Source organism: Rhinatrema bivittatum, chromosome 3 (assembly GCF_901001135.1).
Source record: "Rhinatrema bivittatum chromosome 3, aRhiBiv1.1, whole genome shotgun sequence".
Lineage (NCBI taxonomy): Eukaryota > Metazoa > Chordata > Amphibia > Gymnophiona > Rhinatrematidae > Rhinatrema > Rhinatrema bivittatum.
Genome location: NC_042617.1, coordinates 143,299,819 through 143,321,391, shown reverse-complemented (window position 1 = coordinate 143,321,391; position 21,573 = coordinate 143,299,819). Strand labels below are relative to the sequence as shown.

General features: G+C 42.6%; 1 protein-coding gene across 1 annotated transcript in view; it reads left to right on the top strand.

The window, feature by feature from the left end:
* Nucleotides 1-21,573, top strand: part of SLC24A3 (solute carrier family 24 member 3) — a 936,948-nt gene that overhangs the window by 831,259 nt on the left and 84,116 nt on the right. The window contains exons 11-12 of the mRNA XM_029593773.1: nucleotides 9,918-10,078; nucleotides 18,628-18,901. Coding sequence (XP_029449633.1) covers nucleotides 9,918-10,078; nucleotides 18,628-18,901 — 435 coding nt within the window. The remainder of the gene's footprint in view (nucleotides 1-9,917; nucleotides 10,079-18,627; nucleotides 18,902-21,573) is intronic.

The window sequence follows — 21,573 nt, the reverse complement described above, 5'->3', positions numbered from 1 at the left end:
TGGCGACATTCAAATACCTGAAAGATATTAATTATGCACAAGAAGTAAACCATTTTCACTGGAAAGAAAGTTGTAGAACTAGGGATCATGATATAAATCTCTAAGGGGGTAGAATCGGAAATATGTTTTTTCATGGAAAGAGTGGAGGAAGCTTGGAATACCATCCTGAAATGGGACATGGAAGCTAAAATGGTAACAGACTACAAAAAATTATAAGTGGAACACAGAGGATCCTTATTTTCAAAAAGTAGAGGAACAGCAGAAGCATGACCTAGTGGCACCACTAATCATGGGGATGGCCTAGAAGCAATTACCTCAACAGCAGTGGTATTGCTGCATTGGACTTCCAAGAAGGCACTGGAGTAATCTGTATGCTAGGCTGACCCTTGAGAGATGTGGGACCCAAGGTGAATCAGCCAGAGTGGGTCACCCTTGCCAACAAATGAGGGAAGAGGCTACCTTAGATTGAAAGCAAGGGTGCCCTTTACTAGCCATCTGGTACAGGACCCCTGTTGCTCTCTCCACCATGCACACAAATCATGGAAAACCCAAGGAAGCACTCTCCACCTTCCCTCCCAAACCCTAATAAGCACTCTTCTCTTTTATCTGCCCCCCCCCCCCACCCATTCATTTCCAAAACCCCAGCAAGCATCTTTCCCCTTTTCTGGCTCCTTCTCAGGCTCAAGCAAGCACTCTGCCCCTTCCCTCCCAACCCTAGCAAGCACTCTCCTCTTTTTCTGGACCCCTCCAGACCATGGCACACACACTCCCCCCTTCACTCCCAGGACTTGCAAGCAGTCTCCAATGCCTCTAAACCTCCCAGGCACCTGTTTTGCTATTCAGTGCTTCCTGCCAATAACACCACTCCCTCCCCAAATCCTCTACATGTTGTGAGTTTGCTTTGCGAGCCGAAGACTCCAGTAGGCCAACACGGGCCTCAAAACTTCACAGGGCATAATGCATAGTGGCAGTTCATGGCACCACCTTTCTGAGACACTGGTCTGATTCCTGGGAAAAGGGGCAAAGTGCGCACAGGCTGATGACACAGGCAACTGATAACATCATCTCTTCTGCAACAACAGATGTGACTGAGGACTATCTTTTTCCTCCACGGGGCTCCTAAAAGTACAGTACCTGGGTAATCTCCCAGTTTGACTCCCACCCTTGAAGGATGAAATCATGGTTAAAATTCAAAATTCAATGAGCATGGAGAAGCTGGACTCTTTGGACCATAGCTTCACTAGTGTTGGTGGATGTGTTGATTAATTGAAAACTTGGTAACAGGACATGATAAGGGACCTGTGTGTGTGTGTTGGATTATATGTTGGTCTTGTAAGAATCATAGATATTTTAAAGAGTATGAGCACACTTATATGGTGGGTGATGAGGGGAAAAGGGTTGAGACATCAGATTAAAGACAAAATGGGGGGGGGGGAGCAGGGGGGGAGTTGGTGTTGGGTTGCGTATTGGAATTTAAAAGCTCATCTACCCTAAGTGGAAGAATCTCAACCGAACAGAGTGGATGGGCTAATTTGTTTTTATTTTGTGGTATCATTTACTGTCGGAGGACCGAAACCTCGCTCTAAGTATTCCTGAATAAAAGGTGGAAATGCGTGCTTTACGTCCTCATTTCTTTGATTAACTCACTACAAGGATCCGTGATTCTCTAGCGCTATACCAGTTCTACCCATGGTTAGTCACCACTAGCGTATACCGCTCGTCATCTCCACCTCCTATTGGCTATCATTTACTATGTTACAATATAAGTGTAGAGAAGAGGTTGGGAGCAAGACAAGTGAGAGACAGAAATTTAAACACAGCATGGTATTTAACAAGGCACCAATGTGAAGCTCACAACTGAGAAGTAACATGAGAGATATGTGGAAGCCTGGAATTGTCACATCATCCAGATCAACTTGAAGAGGCTGATGCTGCCTTAGTCTTACACCATTGTATGCATAAAGTTCTAGCTCTGCTTTCCCCAGGAAAAGCAGACCTACTTTTGTATTGTTCAAGGGGTCAAAACCAGGACCAGATCAGCCTCTTTTGGTCGACCTGAGTGAAGTGGCAACTCTTCCTTAGAGCGTGCGGCAGATATTTACAAAGAAGTCATAGAGAGAATGCAGTCAGAGGACTGAATTTTCAAAGAATTTACATACATAAAGGAAGCATATAATGTGGCAGTTTTCAAAAGCTCATTTATGTGTGTAAAACCTTTTGAAAATTCAGCAAAATTTCAAAAGAGTTATGCATGCAAAAGTAGCAATTTTCAAAAGCCCATTTATGAAAATTATTACCTCCCCTGAAACCAACAAAATTGCTGTTATAAAAGTCCAATCAGGAGAAAACTATAGCATAGAGTAGAAATCAGCATAGAAACAAGAACTGATGGCAGAAAAGGACCAAATGATCCACCCAGTCTGCCCAGCACACTTATGCTAGTATCTGCCGCACTGTGCAGATTTCAAAAGTAGAGAGATGAACACAAAGTGGAAAAGAAATCTCTCTCATGCAGAATTTCTGAGTCACATAAATGGCCACTATAAGGAGATATTAGACCTGTGACATTTTCTCTCATGCTAATGAATGGTTTTCATCTCAGTATTATGGATATTTACCATGGTGCGTGTTTCTTGCACACCTATGAAATTAGCAGAATATAAAGCATGTGCTTGCTTAAGGGAACTTTTATACATTTTTTTCAAAATATGTATATCTCCATGCCTCTTCCTTTCCCCCATTTAGTCAAACAATTATATTTTCAGTTTCAAAATAAGAATAAAACCAAACCACCAAACCCCATTCCCCTGTAAAGAAAGACACTATTTCTACTGATGACATCATTGGGAGCTTTACTATAGGACAGCACCGGCAGGTATGTCGCGGCTCCCGGTGTCCCACTGCCCCACTTGTGCTTCCCTTCTTCCCAGAGGTGGACTGGCCGATGCAGTTGCTAGGGGAGTGACACCGCCGTAGGTGGGGCCGAAGAGCAGAGAGACCCTGCGCGCTGCTGCTGGAGGCTGGGCCGGTGGGCCAAAGAGCATAGAGATGCTGAGCACTGCCGTCAGAGGCCAGGCTGGCGGTGGCTGAAGAGCGGAGAGACGCTGAGCACCGCTGTCGGAGAACAGGCCGGAGGCGGCTGAAGTGCGGAGAAACCCTGCGTGCTGCCGTCGGAGGCCGGGCCTGCAGCAGCTGAAGTGTGGAGAAACCCTGCGTGCTGCCGTCGGAGGCCGGGCCGGCAGGCCAAATTGCAGAGAGATGCTGAGCGCCGCCATCGGAGGCCAGGGTGGCGGCAGCTGAAGAGTGGGGGCCAGGCTTATTGAGCCAAGCAATGAGAAGAGGCTCCACATGAGCGTATGTGTGTGTGTGTGAGTGGCAATTTTATGTGCCTGTGGTAGAATGGGTGCCTGGGTGCGTGAGTGAGAGCTTGTGTGTGGTAGAATGGGTGCGTGAGTGGCAGCTTTGTGTGTGGGTGGTAGAATGGGTGCATGAGTGAGAGCTTGTGTGTATATGGTAGAATGGGTGTGTGAGTGGCAGGTTTGTGTGTGTGTGTGTGGTAGAATGAGTGCCTGAATGCGTGAGTGGAAGCTTTGTGTGTGTGTGTGTGTGTGTGTGTGTGGTAGAATGGATGCCTGGGTGCGTGAGAGGCAGCTTTGTGGGTGTGTAGTAGAATGGGAGCAAGAGCATTTGTGTGTGATTAAGAGCTTGTATGTAAGTGAGAGAGCATGTGTGTGATTGAGAGAGACCATGGTCGGAGGTGATGTGTTTCTGTGTGAGAGAGACAGACTGGTCAGGCAGATGACTGGTGTGTGTGTGTGTGTGTGTGTGTGTGTGTGTGTATGTGTCTGTGTCTGTGTGTGTGTCTGTGTGTGAGTGTGAGTCAGAGACTGGTCAGGGACGTGACTGGTATGTGTGTATGTGAGACAGAGACTGGTCAGTGAGGTGACTGGTGTCTGTATGTGAGAGACAGATTGGTCAGCGAGGTGACTGGTGTCTGGGTGTGAGAGACAGAGACTGGTCAGTGAGGGGACTGGTGTCTGTGTGAGAGACAGAGACTGGTCCGGGAGATGACTGGTGTGTGTGTATTTGAGACAGATTGGACAGGGAGGTGACTGGTGTGTGCATGAGAGACAGAGACTGGTCAGGGAGGAGAATGGTGTGTGTGTGAAGAAGAGAGTAACCATGCACAGATGCATGGTTACTGGTTAGAGAGGTTACTGGTCTGTGTGCACAGATGCATTCTTGCAGGAAACGATTTGACAAAAGAGAAACATGCCAAACTTGATAGAGACTGGGTAGGCTCTGTTTTTGCGGCTTCTTATAATTTTAAGAGCAAGAGTATTTTACTTCCTAAGGCCTTCTCATTTCAAATTCACAAGAACTCCATAGACTTGGAAGCCGTTTTGTTATACCTGACGGTATTTTATATGGGGAGGACCTTACTTTAACGTATATGGTCCCAATTTAAATCATGGGGAATTTTACCAATCTCTCTTTAAAGTAATGGGTTCCTTAGTCTCAGCTTTAATATTAAGGAGAGACTGGAAAGGTTTCCTTGAATTCTGAACTGGATGAATCTTAGCATTGTGGTGCAACTGTGGGCTGCCTGGTAGTCTGTAGTTAGGTATTCAACACTGTCATCTGCAAAGATGTATGGAGAGAGTGACATCCCAATAGCCTTGGCTATACCTTTTTCACACCACGGCACAGGTCATTTAGCAGAATTGATTACTTCACTTTTAGGGCCTCGTTTACAAACAATTTTTCTCATAGACACAGAATGGAAGAAAAGCCATAGTAAACCAGGCTCTTAGTGATTAAAGTGCCAGATTATGATATTTTATTAAGTTTTCTGTTAGACAATCACCCTATTTCTCTTACATTTTCTTTTTTCAACAAGAGAAGTTGCTGCAATAGATGATGATTAAATCTTACCATTATCAAAAAATGAGGATTTTCAAAAGATGGTTAGGGAATTGCGGATTTATATCCTTTGAATTACCCAGATTTTTTTTTTTAAGTCTTTAAAATCTGATTTGACTCAATGGATGTCTTTGCCTCTCTCTCTTTTGTACAGATGCTATATGATAAAAATGATGGTATTATCTTGCCTCCTTTATCTATTTCAGCATCTCCCTTGTTGTAGACCACATAAAGTTTTAAACTTCTCTTAGAGGAAATATTATTTCTTTTATTTGGAAGAGTGATAGTGCCCTGAATTAAATGTACCGCTCTAAAACTGCCGCTGAATTATGGTGGTTTTCATGTTCCTGATTTATATCTTTATTACATGTCTGCTAGGATGTTTGGTGTTAAAGGATGGGTTAGAAGTTGATCCATTTGTTGTCTTTGGACACAGCTAGAAGAGCTGCTGTGCTGTGACTTTAGTTTGCCTGCTTTACTTGTTTGTCGTCCCCCCCCCCCCCCACCACCACACAGTCTATAATTGCTAGGATTTATAGATTTAGTCCTTTTATTTCACCGTATTATTATTGAAAATATGGTATGAAGTTACTAAACTTCTCGGTAAAGAGTTGACATGTCTCTCTCCTCTTTCCCCTTTGTTGCATAATTCCTCTTGTCTTGTGCTATTCTTTCTATAGCCTGACAGTAGATTAAAATGTCTTGGTCAGTTATGTAGGGGAGAAACACTTAAAATATTTGCAGGTTTGATGAGTGAGTTTGGCGTACCTTCATATACCCATTTTTCATACTTAACAACTCCGCAGATATATTCTAAAATGTAAGGGAGAAAGTGGAGCATTTCGTGGTCAAGATAGTTTGGAATGACTTCTCACAAAAACATCACCAGGCAAATTTATTTCTCAAGCTTGTTATTATTTGTGAGACAATGTTAGAGCAGAAGTGACTAATAATACTTTAATTACTAATTGGAATGAGTATCTTTCATATAACCTAGGAATGAAAGATATGCATGCCATTTGGGATCCCTCTAGAAAATGTCGGTCTGTAACAAGAGCAGAGAATTATTGTATAAACTGTTACACCGTATGTACAGATATCCATTATATTTTGCTAAGTTCGGTCAAAATAGCCCACTGTGTTGGTGAGGTCATGGGAGCGTTATATCATACCTCCAAATGTGGTGGGACTGTGAGATAGTGTTTAGGTTTTGGAATGAATAAAATGACACAGCTGATATACTGGCATTGCTTTTGATATCAGTGCTCAATTATGTCTGCTGGGAAGGTAGGATGTGGTTTTTATATCTTCTAGGTCGAAGAGCTTCTTTCCCATCTTCTGCGTTCTGCATGAATGATGATTGTATACTTCTGGAACACGGCTCCCAAGTTGGATCTTCGGAAATCTACTGTGGCTGAAATTGCTTCAATATAACAAATAATATATTTGTGTTGGGGACAAGCTGAAGGATTCAAACAGATCTGGTGGTGTTATTGGACTTGGCATCATTTGCATAGCACATCATAGTGTCTTATTTTCTTGTCTGTCTGGAGGAGGGGATATCTCTGTTGTACTTTTTATGACTTTACTCCATATTTTGGAACACCATGATCTTGGGTTAAGTCTTCTTTAGCTGGTGCACTAGGCCAATTCTGTTGTACTACTTTGGGCCGTATGAAATAAGAGTTGCTTAAAAAAGAAAAAAACAATGCAAAACACAGTTAAATTATTAAGAGGAGAAAAAAAGATAAATATTGAAGTGACAGAGAAGCCATACTGATAGTCATAGCAATCTTACATACTCTCCACTGCACATCAGCATTCCCCCCATTAGAGCCTGTTTTAACCTGTTTTAAAGGACATTATCTGCCCAAAACTTTTTGTTTTTAAGTTGAAAGTCCTAATTTTCATCAGTTCATTCCAAGCACCTGCCATATTTATTTATTTATTTATTATTTTTACTATACTGGCTTTCATGACATGGATCACATCAAACCGGTTTACATTTAACAAAGTGTGCAAGATAAGAGATAACTCAAACAACTGTAACAAGAGGATTGTAAGGAGAGTGACAGTTACAATAAAACAGGGAAATAAATAACTGGGAGTTGGAGGTGAGAAGAGGGGGATTTAACTTACAGCAACTTATTTACAAGGTTACAAGATTGAGTCCGATTAAATGTGATTTGTATAGTAAATGATAATGATAACAATGTGAAGGTGATGGCAGCGAATGACAAAGTTTGTTATTTAAAACCATTTTTAATAGTGTGATTGAGATGTCGGGTGTAGGTCTCAGTCAGGGATTGGATAGTGTGGTTGAGATGTCTGGTGTAGGTCTCAGTCAGGGATTGGAAAGGCTTTTTTAAAAAGCCAAGTTTTCAACCTTTTTCTAAATGTTGGCTTTTTTAAAAAGCCAAGTTTTCAGTCTTTTTCTAAATGTTGGAAGGCAGGGTTCTTGTCTCAGGTCCGCTGGGATGGAGTTCAATAATGGTGGACCTGTGGTTGAGAATGCTCTGGCACTGAGAGACTTATGATGAATGGTTTTTGCGTGAGGCACCTGAAGAGATTCTTTGTAGGATTCCCTGATGGGTCTGACGGATGTATGTTTTTTTAAGGGAATTTGTAAGTTGATCCGGGCTTGATGGTGAATGACTTTGTAGATGGTGTGATGGATTTGTATATGATTCTGTAATGGATCGGTAACCAGTGAAGGTCCTTGAGGATTGGGGTGATGTGGTCCATTCTCCTAGAGTTCGTCAGGATTCTGGCAGCTGTATTCTGCACCATTTGTAGAGGTTTGGTGTGGGAAGCTGGGAGACCTAGTAGTAGCGAGTTACAATAATCTAGTTTGGAGAAGATTATTGCTTGAAGAATTGTTCTGAAGTCCTGTGAGTGGAATAAAGGTTTTATTCTTTTTAGGATATGTAATTTGTGAAAGCAATCTTTGGTGGTTTGGTTGATGAATGATTTTAAGTTGAGAAGGTTATCCATGATGGCTCCTAGGTCTCTTACGTGAGAGGTTTGAAGGAGAGCTGGTGGCTTTGAAAGGGTATTGTTGTTTTCCGGGGAAATAAGTAGAAATTCCGTTTTCGAGGCATTGAGAATTAGGTTTAGATTGATGAGGAGGTGGTTGATTTCTGTTAGGCAGCTATTCCAGAATTCTAATGTTTTTGAGATGGATTCTTTTACCAGGATCACGGTCTGGACGTCGTCTGCAAAAAGGAAGTGTTTCAGGTTTAGTTTCGTTAGTAGTAGGCAGAGAGGGAGCAGGTAAACATTGAAGAGCGTGGGTGAAAGGGAGGAGCCCTGTGGCACCCCTTGCGAGGAAGGAAAGTAATGTGATTCTTTGTTATGAATTTTGACCTTGTATCCTCTGTTGTCCAAGAAAGTTTTGAACTAGGTCAGTGCTGTGCCTTTCACTCCTATGTTTGCCAGTTGTTTTATGAGGAGGTGGTGGTTGACTGTATCGAAGGCAGCCGAAAGGTCGAGGAGGATTAATAGGTAAGCGTGACCTTTATCTATGCCGGAGAGTAGGAAGTCCGTGAGGGAGAGAAGAAGTGTTTCGGTGCTTGATTCTTTGCGAAATCCATATTGATTCGGGGAGAGGATCTTGTGATCCTCGATGTAATTTGATAATTGGGTGTTTACTAGTTTTTCCATAACTTTAGCTATAAGCGGAAGGATTTATGGATTTATTTTGTTTTATTATTTTTTATTTTTTGCATGTTGCTGAATTTTGCCTCTCTAATTTGAAGCACTTTGCTTCAGGAAGGCCACTGCAACCCTTGAGCTCTGACCAGCTGTACGAGCATATTTGGGATGCTTGTGGGGAGTAAACCTTCCTCCTCAAGTCCTAGGGCTGCACTCTTGATTTTGGGAAGGAAAACAGTGCACTGGGGCTCTGCACCAACTTTGGGCCTCATCGGTGATGCATAACTCTAGCTGCCTGAAGAAACTTTATTTCAAAACAGACTGTCACACTCCTACAGTCAATAGGTATAGTGATGTTTACACTGTTTCTCTGAAAACTGGACTCTAATATTCCATGTTCAGTTAAATGTGAGAGCTAACCTGGGTGTAGTATCATGGGAAGCATTCCAGTAGGAAAAACTATTCATGCTCTATTGCTATCCCAAATCAGAGCATGAATGGGAAACATCTTGAGTTTTCCATCAAACTACTGAAGTCAGAAAACTCCATAGAAAAGATACAAGCACCAAGACGCTGTCCCTGCAGACGAACAGATCTGACATGAAACAGCCAAAACGCTGACTGATAATCACACCTCAAAGTGTAAGAAACACTAACAAGTTTTGACTTGCTAGATTGTCCTGTTCTCAAACATTTTCTCTGATTTGGTGCCAATGGCATAAACATTTGCTAAAGGAAGCCCTTAATGCCATAATCCCTGTGTTTTGTATTTTGAAGCTTAATAAGCATGCTTGACCTTGTAAGCTGTGCAAGAGCTTTGCTTGTTTTCCCTTTGCCTTTCATAATGCAATTCAGCTACAAAAGTTTTGCCACAAGAAATGCTACAGTTCCTATTAATATACGATATACGTTGTTTTACAGAAAGAAAATGTGAAAGGGAGAGACAAGGCCTTAAACTGTTGTTTTATAGCTAACAAGTAAATAAAGGCCTTTTGAGGGAAAGAAAGAAGATAGAGAAATGAAATAGGTCAATGATATTTACTTGCTACTTACCCAAAGTGTTAGCACATATGTAGACCATAATAACAGGGCAGCTGGAAGGGCCAATTGGTCTTTATCTACCTTTATCATCTACTATTTTTGGACAGATGAGATTCTTTCTGACTCTTACCAGAACTTTTAAGCCATTTCTTCTGTAATCTGCACTGTATGAAATCCTGACTAGAATTTTTCTCCTCTTCACACCGCCTAACCAAATCCTCCATTCTCCAGAAAATCAGATTCTGGTGATGTTGCCTTGAAGCTGTGTTTTAACCCTTGATCCTCTCTTTTATTGACAGCTAATTTCCATCGTAAAGCCTCAGTCATAATGGTGGATGAGCTGCTCTCTGCATTTCCTCACCAACTGTCCTTCTCAGAAGCTGGACTCAGGATCATGATCACCAGCCATTTCCCTCCCAAAACCCGGCTCTCTATGGCCAGCCGCATGCTCATCAATGAGGTAAGGGAAGAGCCGTCCCATCCAAGACCAGATTTAAATTGTCAGTGCTGTGTCCCGCTCTCTCCCCCCACCCTCCCCCCACTAGGGTCAGGAGACAATTCCTCTCCCTGTCTCCCCCTGCTCAAATACTCCCCTCTTACAGCATCCCTCCTCGCCTCTATATTGCAGCACCGGCTCCACAGCAGAAGACGCTGCAGAAGCAAGCAGAGCCAGGAAATTCAGCACTGGGCCTCCTGAAATCCCCACATGTTCACTGGTTATCGGGCACCCGACTCCCTCCTTCCACATGGGTTTCCTGTTACAATGGAAACCCATATGAGTGCAGGGGTTTCGCTAGCCCAGTGAGTGCACGAGGGTTGCTGCTACTGATTCTCCTGCTGTGGAGCTGGTGCCATGAAGAGGGAAAGAATAAGAGGTGGCAGGCCTCAATTTAGACATGCATTGATGGTGGCAACACTCTGGCAACTATAAAAATTTTGTGCCAGAGGCAGTTGTCTACATTGCCTATTCCTAAATTCGAGCCTGCTCCCTTCCAACAGTAAATAGCTTACCTGGAAATTGTTTTTTTGAATCCAAATTCCAGGAGATTTCCCAGGATCTCCAGGTAGAGAGATTTCGACAGTAAAGGAAGAGGCATCTATTGAACATGTGTTGTGACCAACGCGCCTCACCCTCCCTCCTGCTCAGTATGCGTGTATGGGGCAGAGGCAGCATATCCCCACTCATCACTTTTTAAATCCCGCAGCATCTTTTTTTTTTAAGTTTGTAGTGGCAGTGAGAGTGAAAGTGAAAGAGGGAAACAAGAGGAACAGAAGGACACAGTGAAGGAAGGGGGGAAAGATAGAGAGGGACGCCAAGAGGAAGGGGATAGTGCACACAGGGAGGAAAAGATGAAGCTGTGCACAGAAAATGGCAGAAGGGTAGCGCAAGTAGAAAAGTAAAGGGTAAGAAAAGCTGCTGAGGGGAGGGAAGGGAGAGGCGAGGAGATTAGTCGGAGGTGGAGAAAATCTAGGTGAGATAGAGGAGTGTATTAGCACCTACATTGCAGTCTCTGAAACTCTTTTGTGTACCAGAAAGCTCTGCGTTCCACCAACTCTTGCTAATTCTTAAGATGGTCAGTATTCAAACTGAACAATTATTCATCTAAATGGTTACCTGGCTATATTGAAAGCCGTATGCAGCTAAATTCCAACCACATAATGATTTCAGTGGCTAAAATTTAGCTGCATATGTTGGCAGGTGGTAGGCATTTCCGGGCGGAGCAGAGTTAGCATAACCTATGCGGCTAACTCTGGTCGTGCCATAGGGCTGTCCTAGAGTTAGCCAGTTAGACATAACCGGTTAACTTTAAGAGAGCCAGGGATATTCAGCAGCCAGCAGCATCACTGAATATCCCCTTTAAGTTAGCCGGATAGCTATATACAGATAACTTAACTTAGCCGCACCGAGACTGAGTATCCACCCCAAGATGATTAAAACCCAAAACTTTCCAAAGTACAGTGAACAGCAGGCCCCTGACTGAGACACTGCCACACAAAGTTTCAAGTCAGTTCATGGCTCCCTGCAGTTAAAACACTGAAAAACTGGTGAGATCCTGGGTGAGCCAAGAACTTTTATTTTGTGGAGTTTCCTGTTTATTTTCTCCTAGAATGAAGAAAATCCCATAGTCCAGTGACTCCCAACCTGGAGTCCATGGACCCCCCTATGGGACCGTAACACCATTGCACTGGAGTCCACCAGAAGAGAGGCAGATTGCAGCTGCTAACAAAAAAAGCAAGCTGAGCTCACCTCTGAGGGGCTCTGCTCTAAGGCTGCTGCTGGCTGATCCCACTGCCTGATCCCATCTTGCCCATGCCAAGAAGAGAGAAAGATCACACACTCAAGTCACATAGGAGGGAGATGAGGGGAAGAGCAGGGCTGATCATCGCCATGAATATCCTGAACCAGCAGAGAGAAGAGGCAGGGAAGAGTGCAGCTGATCGCCATCATACAAATAGGAGAGGAGGTGTACTGGCTACAGCATCCAAATTAACAGCTGCTCTATATGACCAAAGACAGTGGCAAGCAGCCCGAGGAGAGTTTCTGGGCACTGCTGAACTGGTTCTCTTGTATGCTGGCAACAGGGATTTACCTGTTGAAGAAGGAGCACAGTGTCCTCCAGAACACTCTGGCACGGAGATATGGTACACGGAAAACAAAGACTAGGATATCATTATACCAGGCTACAATATATTCAGGAAGGACAGGGTAGGAAGAAAGGAATGGTACTATGTATTTTTAAAAAATATTAAAGCCACTGAATTGTAGGGCTTATGAAGTAAGAGGAGAGAATAGAACATCTATTTATATTGATATGGTATATACCTCCATCAGAGTCAGAAAAATGGATAGAGATTTAATGGAAGATATTGACAAAATTGCTATGAAAGATGATGTACTATTGGTGGGTGATTTCAATCTGCTGGATGTTGGCTGGGACATCCCAGCTGCAGTGAAATCTATAGTAAGGAGATTCTGGATTCTCTGCAGGGAGAACTGTTCTGTCAACTGATAACGAAGCTCACATGGGAAGGGACAATATTGGAAATGGTGTTTACTAATAGTGAGAATGTTTCTGACGAATGCAGACAATAAAGGATAATTCAAAGATGTGGGTTCTAGACTTCAGAAAAACTAACTTTTTGTTAAAATGAGGTTGTACCTCAAGGAGGTATCTGGATGGGAAAATCTAGAGGAAATAAGAAAACAGTGGATGAAATTAAAAGGAGATTGTTGCGCCAGAGGTGGATCCTTGGACCAAGGTGGGGTTGACGATACCTGTAGGGCAAGCCCCACGGGTCCCCACCATTGGGAGGCGGAGCAGACTTGGAGACGGAGGCCGACTGGAGCTTCGTCAATACCAGCCCTCATTCCCCGCAGGTTGAGCCCTTGGGTGCTGGGGCCGGCTGGTCTTAGGCGGGCCTCCATCAGATGACTCCCAGTGGATGTTATTGCAGGCAGCCAGGGACCAGCAGAGGTATTGGAGGGACCAAAGCAGGTCTGGACGAGGCAGGGATCCAGAGACCCGAGCACCAAGGACGGGCCAGGAACAGGAACAGGTAACACCCGGGTAGTAGAAGGCCGGATCCTGAGAAGGCCGTCCAGGGTAATACTAAAGGTGTAGTCGAGAACAGGCTGGAGTCGGAGCAGGTGGCATAGCTAGTCAAGGTGCGTAGTTCCAACAAAGCAAGGGTCAAAGCTGATAGTCAGTCCTGAGCGTAGTTCCAATGAAGCAAAGGTCAAAGCCAGAAGTCAGTCCTGCGTGTGGTCCAAATGTAGCAAGGGTCAAATCCAGAGGTCAGTCATGAGCAAGATCCAAACATAGCAAGGGTCAAAGCCAGAGGTCAGTCCAAACAAGGCGAGGTAGGAACCAGGAATGGAATCAGGAACAAAGACCAGGAACAAAGTCAGGAACAGGAACCAGGAATGAAGTCAGGAACAGGAACAAGCAATGAGCACATGACAAACGTGGAGACCTGTTGCCAAGACAAGGAACAAGTGGCGGGCCCTGATGATGTCATCATCCAGGGCCGCGGGTTAGTTTCCCACCGCGGCCCCTTTAAATGTTGGCAAGGCGCACGCGCGCCTAGGAGAGGCAGAACACTGGATGGCGGCGTCTCCCCACGGCACACGTGGGGAGACCCGCCGGGAGCCGGGCAGGTCTGCAGAGGAGCCAGGAACAGCCGAGGAGGCAGCGGGGGTTCGGGAGCACAGGCAGCTGCCCACTGCCGCTAGTGAGGACAGGCTGGGTCCATTGAGCTGGGCGCCGTAGGTAAGTGGGCCTGGTCATGGGCCTGCCTTGGGCAGGACACGCAACAGAGATATTGTAAGGGTGACTACTTTTTGTTAGGAAAGTAAATAAAGGTAATAGGAAAAAGGCTGTTATCATTTTCTAAAAAGGAATCTGAAAAGGTAAGGATAAAAAGATTAGTATTAATAAACTACAGGAGATTGTAGAAAAAGGAAATCAGATGACAATATCTGGAAAAGCTGGAAAAGTAGTCAGGAGATGCAAATAGAAAATATAGCAAACACAGTAAAACGGGAGGAGAGGACTTTTTTATTTTAGGTATGTTAGTGATAGAAAGAAGAGCAAAAGTGACATTGTGAATCTCGGAGGTGAAGGGGAGACATATGTAAAGGCTATCAAGAAGAAAACAGAATTGCTTAACAAATATTTCTGTTCATTGTTCACTGAGGAAGGGCCAGGAATAGGACCATAGAAAATGGAAATAAATAGGATTGGAAGCAAACTTCAGTAGACTGTGTTTGTAAGGAGCCAGCTAAACTAAAACTAGATAAAACAATATGGCCAGATGGGATATATCTGAGGGTTTAAAGGGAATGTAGAGAATTTCTCACAGCTCCGTTGTCCAACCTTTTCAATGCTTCTTTAGAATCAGGAATAGTTCTGAAGGACCGAGAAAGACAAATGTGGTGCCACTTCACAAAAGTGAAGTGGCACCACATTTGAAATGCTGTAAAAACAAGGATAATATAGTTTCTGGAATCCAGTGGATTACAAGATCTGAGGCAACATGGCTTTTATCAGAGGTAGTTCTTGTCAGATGAATCTGATCAATTTATTTAATTCAGTGACCACCTGGATAGTTGGATCAGGGGACAGTGCTATAGTGTTCTTGGCATGGTTCCAAATAGGCGACTTGTAAATAAACTGAGTGCCCTTGGTATGGGCCCTAAAGTGACTGACTGCCTATTTCGTGCCGAATCGCTGCCGGCTAGCGCAGGACTGCCCCACACTTCGCCTCTCCCACGTTAGCGCCGGGATTCACTAAGCCTTGCGGCATTAGTGAATCCAGGCCTATATCTTCTAAACATATTCTTCGTAGAGGAAATAATTGTCCCACCGGAAGACCACACTTAAAAGGACGAGGGTGATGGCTTTCAAAATGTAGCAAATTATTTCTATCAATTGTTTTGCGAAATAAAGTCGTTTGAACCCCTTTGTCTGCTTTTTTAATCATGATGTCCAAAATAGACAGTTGGAGGTTGTCATATCAAATGGAAAATTTCAAATTTATGTTGGCTTGATTATGCCATGAATAAAAAGCTTTGAGATCTTCCTCTGTGTGTGTCTGAATGAAAAAGATGTCATCAATGTACCTTGTCCAAAGGCAAACATGTCGAAAAAATATCCGAGGTATAGATCACTCTAGTGACAAATAAATTGGTGATATCAGGTGCTAAAGGAGAGCCTATGGCAACTCCATGGGTTTGATGAAAGAAATCACTAGCAAACTGGAAAAAATTACTGCATAGAACCAATTCTGCCAACTCAGCGAAAAAGCTAGATGGAAATATGCGTTGTGGTCTCTCCCTTTGTGTTAAAACTTCCATGACAATTTGTAATGCTACTGACTGGGGAATGTTCGTATAAAATGACTCAACATCTAAACTCACAAAAAACAATTCTATGGGTAGTTGTCCCAAAGTGGCTAATTTCCTGAGCATATGTAAAGTATCTTGAATATAGGATGTAGCTTGCCATACACATGGCCTAAAAACAGATTGACAAAATGAGCGAGAGGCTCCAATAAGGACCCATTCTCAGAAACAATGGGTCTACAGGGTGGTTTGACAAGAGACTTATGGATTTTAGGCACCCCATAGATGACTGTAATACAGGCTGTCTGTACTTGTAAATATGACATTTTTTTCGATGTGGGAAAGCCAACTCATTGTGCTTCTTTCAAAAGTGTCTGAATTCTCCTTTGCACATCCCCTGCAGGAACAATAATAATCCTATTGTAGAATTGACTGTTTGCAGTTCATGAACATAATCTGCAGTGCTCATAATAACAACTATGCCCCCTTTATCAGTGGGTTTTAGTGTTATATCCTTATTTCTAGATAAAGATGATAAGGCTGCTCTCTCATCAGATGATAAATTATAAAATATATGATTCAGTGCTTGTTCAATCCATGGACGATCTTGTAGGATCAAATTTTGAAATGCCTTAATCTGTGGGTTTGTCGGACCTAGTGGTGTCCAATGAGATCTTGGTTTTACAATTGAATTGTCAATCCTGCTGTCAAGCACTTGCAAAAAAAAAATTGATTTGTAAAGTCCTGAAAAACTGGTATAAAAAAATTCTGCTTTCAAACAAATCATGTATGTTGGTAGGTACATATGATAAACCTGTGTTTAATACCTTTTCATCCACCTGGAATAACTCATAATGTGGTAAATTGATTACCGCCGATTGAGAGCCAATTGAGAATGCATGAAGGGATTGTGCCATTGTATGTCTTCTTCATGATGCTGATTGTACATTCTGCCATAAGGTCATGTTGCTTTGAATGGAAAGCGAATTCTGTCTAAAAAATTGAAGCTAGGTTGTAAGCTTTCTTGTTTCCCATCTGGGTTGTCATCAGAGCCACTTTCTTAAATTTGGGAAATGAATTTGTTTTACGATTAAGCCATGAGTAAACTCTTGATGACTCATAATCTTGTTTATCATGTTTAAACATCAGTCTTATTTTGCTTGATGTCTGATTTAAACTTCTCAATGGAGCATTGCAATTTCTCTAAGGATGATGTGAAAGGTTCTAAAAAACTTTTCTGTTTATATTCATCCTCGATTACAATGATTTCTGCTTTGATTTCTTCTGTGGTCATTTTGGTGTATTCTATAATGAGAAACATTAAATCTAGCAAACTATTTAAGATTGCTGCCCATTTGGATAAGAAATCAAAATTCTCTGTAAAGATCAGAAGTTCCTTATTAATATGGAGTCCCCTCTGTGTAATCAGCACCTTTACATATTCAATTAATGTTACCTATGCAGTTCCGCTCTAGATGCTCATTTATGTATTCTCGTGAGATCACCTAATAGATCTGGAGATGATGATATTCCTCCTGAGCTGGAAAATAATGAAGATTCCTGAACTATGTTAGCAATATGCTCTGTAGAATAGCTGAAAATATCTTTCCAATCAGTTGCTGTCATCTATCATACCTATAATATAATCTATGTTCTATATTTATACCCTTGTTACCCTTGAAAATTTAATGTTATACTGTATATCCTACTAACTTTGTTGTTTGATCCTCTCCTCTGACACTAGTTAACATCATCCCAAGTTTATCACTCAAACTAACCCATCCCACTAGTTGAACATTCTGCCTATGAAAAATCGCTAATCATGTTAACCAAATGATAAAATTGTAAATCATTGTGATGACAATACCGAACGACAGTATATAAAACTATAAATAAATTTAAAAAATAAATAAAATCTGGATATTAATGTGAAAATACAGTATCAAAGAGAACCCAAAAGTGAAAGAATCAATATATCATAAATCAATCACCATCTCACTTTAACATGAAATATAGAATAAAAAAAAGAATCCACAAAATACTACTATATGATTGTGACCTTCACACAGCACTGGGTCCTGATTCTTTCACTTTTGGGTTCTCTTTGATACCGTAAAGACTCCAGGATTAGCATCACTGTATCTAGAGAGCAATGTTAGGCAGGAATAGAAAAATTATTCACTTTATGTTGTCAAATTGTATCTGTGGTCTCCTTGCCAACATGTCCTACCCAGTCTATGACAAGTCTGTGAAGTCACACATGACTTACAGGGAAGGTCTGGTTGCTATGCCTACTTACACCTGTCTTCTCCATTGACTTCACAGGGAAGGACTGGATGATCTAGGTGTATTTAAAATTCCAGCATATCTCCACTCACGTGCTAATACTCCCATGTATGGGAGCATGCACACTCGTTTTAAAATTATCCTTATGGTTTTTTTGTATGCCATTTAGAGCTTTGGTGTAGGTGGCCTTTAAATACAATAAATAAATAAATAACACTACGAAGAGGTGCTGTTTGCCGCCAAATGCAAAGAACACTGAATCTGAGGCAGGCAGAGGGGGATAGGGGACAGGAGGTAGGCAGAGATACACAGGGGGCCATAGGACCAGAGGCAGGACCTGGAAGCAAGAAAGTGGGTGAATCAGACGGCTGAGATCTGTGCTGCCCAGAAGAGAAAGAAAGCAGCTGTGGCAGTGGAAGGGACTCACACTGTGAAGTGATGAGGTCGGGCTGTGAAGGAGTATAAAACATTTCACCAGATAGCCACTGGTATATATATTTTTTCATTTGAACTTAATTTTATAGTCTTTTTCTTAATAACCAAACCAACCAGTACCTTTATCGGTAATAAGTGACTATAAATTGCAGACTTGGGGAACACAGATTAATAAAGGACTTCATAAGGTCTGGCGTAAAACACCTTTACTTTTATATCAATTTAATCACTGGTCCTGTAATTTTAAAAACAACATATTTTATCACATTTTCATGCTCATCTCCATTAATTTGCAAAACTCTGCTTATTTTTGTGGTCCTTTAATACTCAGGTTCTGCAGTACTCAGACTCCTTTTTCATAAGTCCCCCTACTACTTTTTCTTCCATATTTCAGTAGTGCATTGTATAATATTTGGAACATGTCTTTGCAATTCTTTATTTAGAGGCAGAGGCTGATCAATAGCAGAGCATACACCAACGGAGAATCTGAGGTGTCCATCAAGATCCCCATCAAGCACGCGGTGGAGAATGGGACAGGACCCAGCAACTCCATGGAGAGGAGTGCAAATGGCCCAAGGAGGGACGAGGACATGGCTGAGGCCGGCAATGAGACAGAGAACGAAAACGAGGACAATGAGAACAATGAGAATGACGAGGAAGAGGAGGAGGATGAGGACGATGATAGCGATGGACCTTTCACACCTTTTGAAATGCCCTGTGAGTATTTCTCCTAGCTTTTCATCTTGTTGTTCCTAGCTATGGAATAACTGGTTTTAGAGAGCATTGAGCTGTGTCACTGCTGAAAAATGTGAAAACAATTGGCTGAATTTTCAGGCAAGATCTCCAGAATCAGCAGCCATGTCATGTAGCTTCAGGCTGTCTGGCTAGAGCTGGAAATATCCCCGAGACAAGATTATCAGCTTTGATGTGAAAGAGCTATCTGTACTGCTTAGAGTACCCCCTAGTGACCTGGAAGAGAAATGCAGTCTTGGGAAAATGTGCTTCCTCTGCCATTAGAGTGTTGTACCCTGGCAGTGGCCATCTTTCTATCTGTCATGATAACTAAAAGATTAGGTTTAGGAGCCAGTGTGAAGGATAGGGGGCAAAAGGATTGCAGGGGCTGATGTCAGGAGCAGGGAGTAAGGCTTTCTCCAGAAGAAAAAAAACAGATAAGCGAACACAGTTGAATTTTGTATTGCCTAAGAAATCTACATGTGACCCATAAAGTGTTCCCTTTGTTCCTTTAAATTTCTAAATGAAAGTATAAATGAACTAATGAAATTAAACATAGGTAATAATTATTTCCAAAAACAGAGAAAGGGATCACAAAAAATTCAGGCAAAACATATTAAGAAAATAAGTGTGTCTGCTCAATAACTTCCAAGATTCCCGAATTCATAAAAGTAGAAAAATGATTGGAGAAAGAGCTAGGAAGTCAAATAGTTAACAAATATTAGAGATCCATATTCAAGCGCTACTTAGCCGGATATTTTGGGCTTATCCGGCTCATTGGTGGCCATTGAAAATCTGGCTATACCACTTAGTTGGACAAGTCACTTATCCAGCTAAGTAGTTAGCTTGTTGAGCAGTGGGCATGACTGGACAGTGCTACTTATCTGGATAAACTAGATGTGCACACACATATACAAGAGAGTATACAAGCTTTATTATCACAAATTATTTGACAAATAACATGAAATTTGTCTCGATGGCTTCACAACACTCACACTTATACCCATTCATACTATAACCCATTCATTCAATTAAAAACACAAGAGCAATCATTATCATTAATACAGCCTTGCTGCACCAACTCACAAACATAAAAGGGTATACATATACATCTATCAGTACAGATCTTATATTACCTTATGGCTTATATGCCATTTACAACACTTGTAATCCAGCTTATATAAGGTTTACATCAAGGTAAACATTTTACTGATAAATAACTAATGATCATTAAGAGGAGGGAAAATCGTTAACAAGCCAAGACCCATAAACAAGCCAAGAAGAAACGGAAAGACCTCAGCACTGATCACTTTACAAAAAAAGTATGGTTATTTATCGGTAAAATGTTTGCCTTGATGTAAACCTTATATAAGCTGGCCACAGTACATGCACAACCCCATGCACTTGCGATAACCTCTCTCCTTAGAGGTCAAATGGCTTTGATCTAGTTGCATAGGCTCTTCCTCCTCTAGGGGTGCAGACAGTAAGCTGGAAGCGATAGGCACAGGTTTAGGACTGTTAGCCCCCACTGTAGACATTTGTGGACTCTTTGCCTTCTGAGTATGATCGCAGATATGGCGGTCAATTCTCCCTGCTAGTTCCATCAGGGACTCAAGGGTATCAGGCAAGTCACGAGCCACTAAGTCGTCCTTTACACGAGAATTGAGACCCTCCATGAATATGGCCGTAAGCATCCAGTGTCCCAATGTAGTTCGGATGCTAGAGTCTTAAATTAAATAGCAAAGTCTGTAAGAGGCTTGTTACCTTGCTGAAGGTTGAGCAAGGCAGATCCAGCGATGGTCTGGTGAGCCGGGTCATCAAACACAGACTTAAAAAGTTTTAGAAATCCTGGTAGGTCACTCAGGATAGGATCTTCACGTTCCCATAACGGTGAAGCCCAGGGCTCATCCTTCTAGGAATGACAGAATGTAGGTGGTCTTTGAAGCTTCAGTGGGAAAGAGGGTAGGCTGTAATGAAAAATGCATGCTGCATTGATTAACAAACCCTCTGCTCATCTTGGCTTCACCCGTAAAGCGGGTAGGTGTGGATAAAGGTACAGTGGTCTTAAGGGTTACCACTGGTGACAGCAATTCCTTCACAGGAGGAGCTGAAGAGTTCAGTTGAGCGTGTAACTGATTGAAGGCAGTAGCTAGGCTCTCCAAAGACTTTTGTTGTTCCGTGATCTGCTGGGCTAGGCCAGGGATGGCCTGCAGGGCTGCGAGCTGAGCTGAGTTTATGGAGTTAGCAATCTGTTGTGTTTGTGGCATTGTGGACCCTTGGTCGCAATGGAGATGACTCCGCCCACGGGGATGGGCCCAGTGGGGAACCACTGCGATAGGCTGAACTCAGATAGCAGACACAGTATGGATAGAGGCTTTATTGTATTGCTGTAGATAGATGGTGAAAGCAGGAAGGTAAAGCACTGATCCAAGAAGTGCCAGTACTTTCAACAGGCTCAGATATGAAGTCTCACCTAGATGTTTACGAAAGGCAGAAGCGCGCAGTGCGGGTAACGTCGCAGCTGGTGGGTGGAGCTGGAGCACTGGATCATAGAGGTACTCACAGGACTGATGGCGTCTTCTTGATGGTGGAAAGTTGGGACCGACGGTCCGTGATGCAGGATATAATGGCTGGTAGGCCCTCGAGGAGAGAGTACC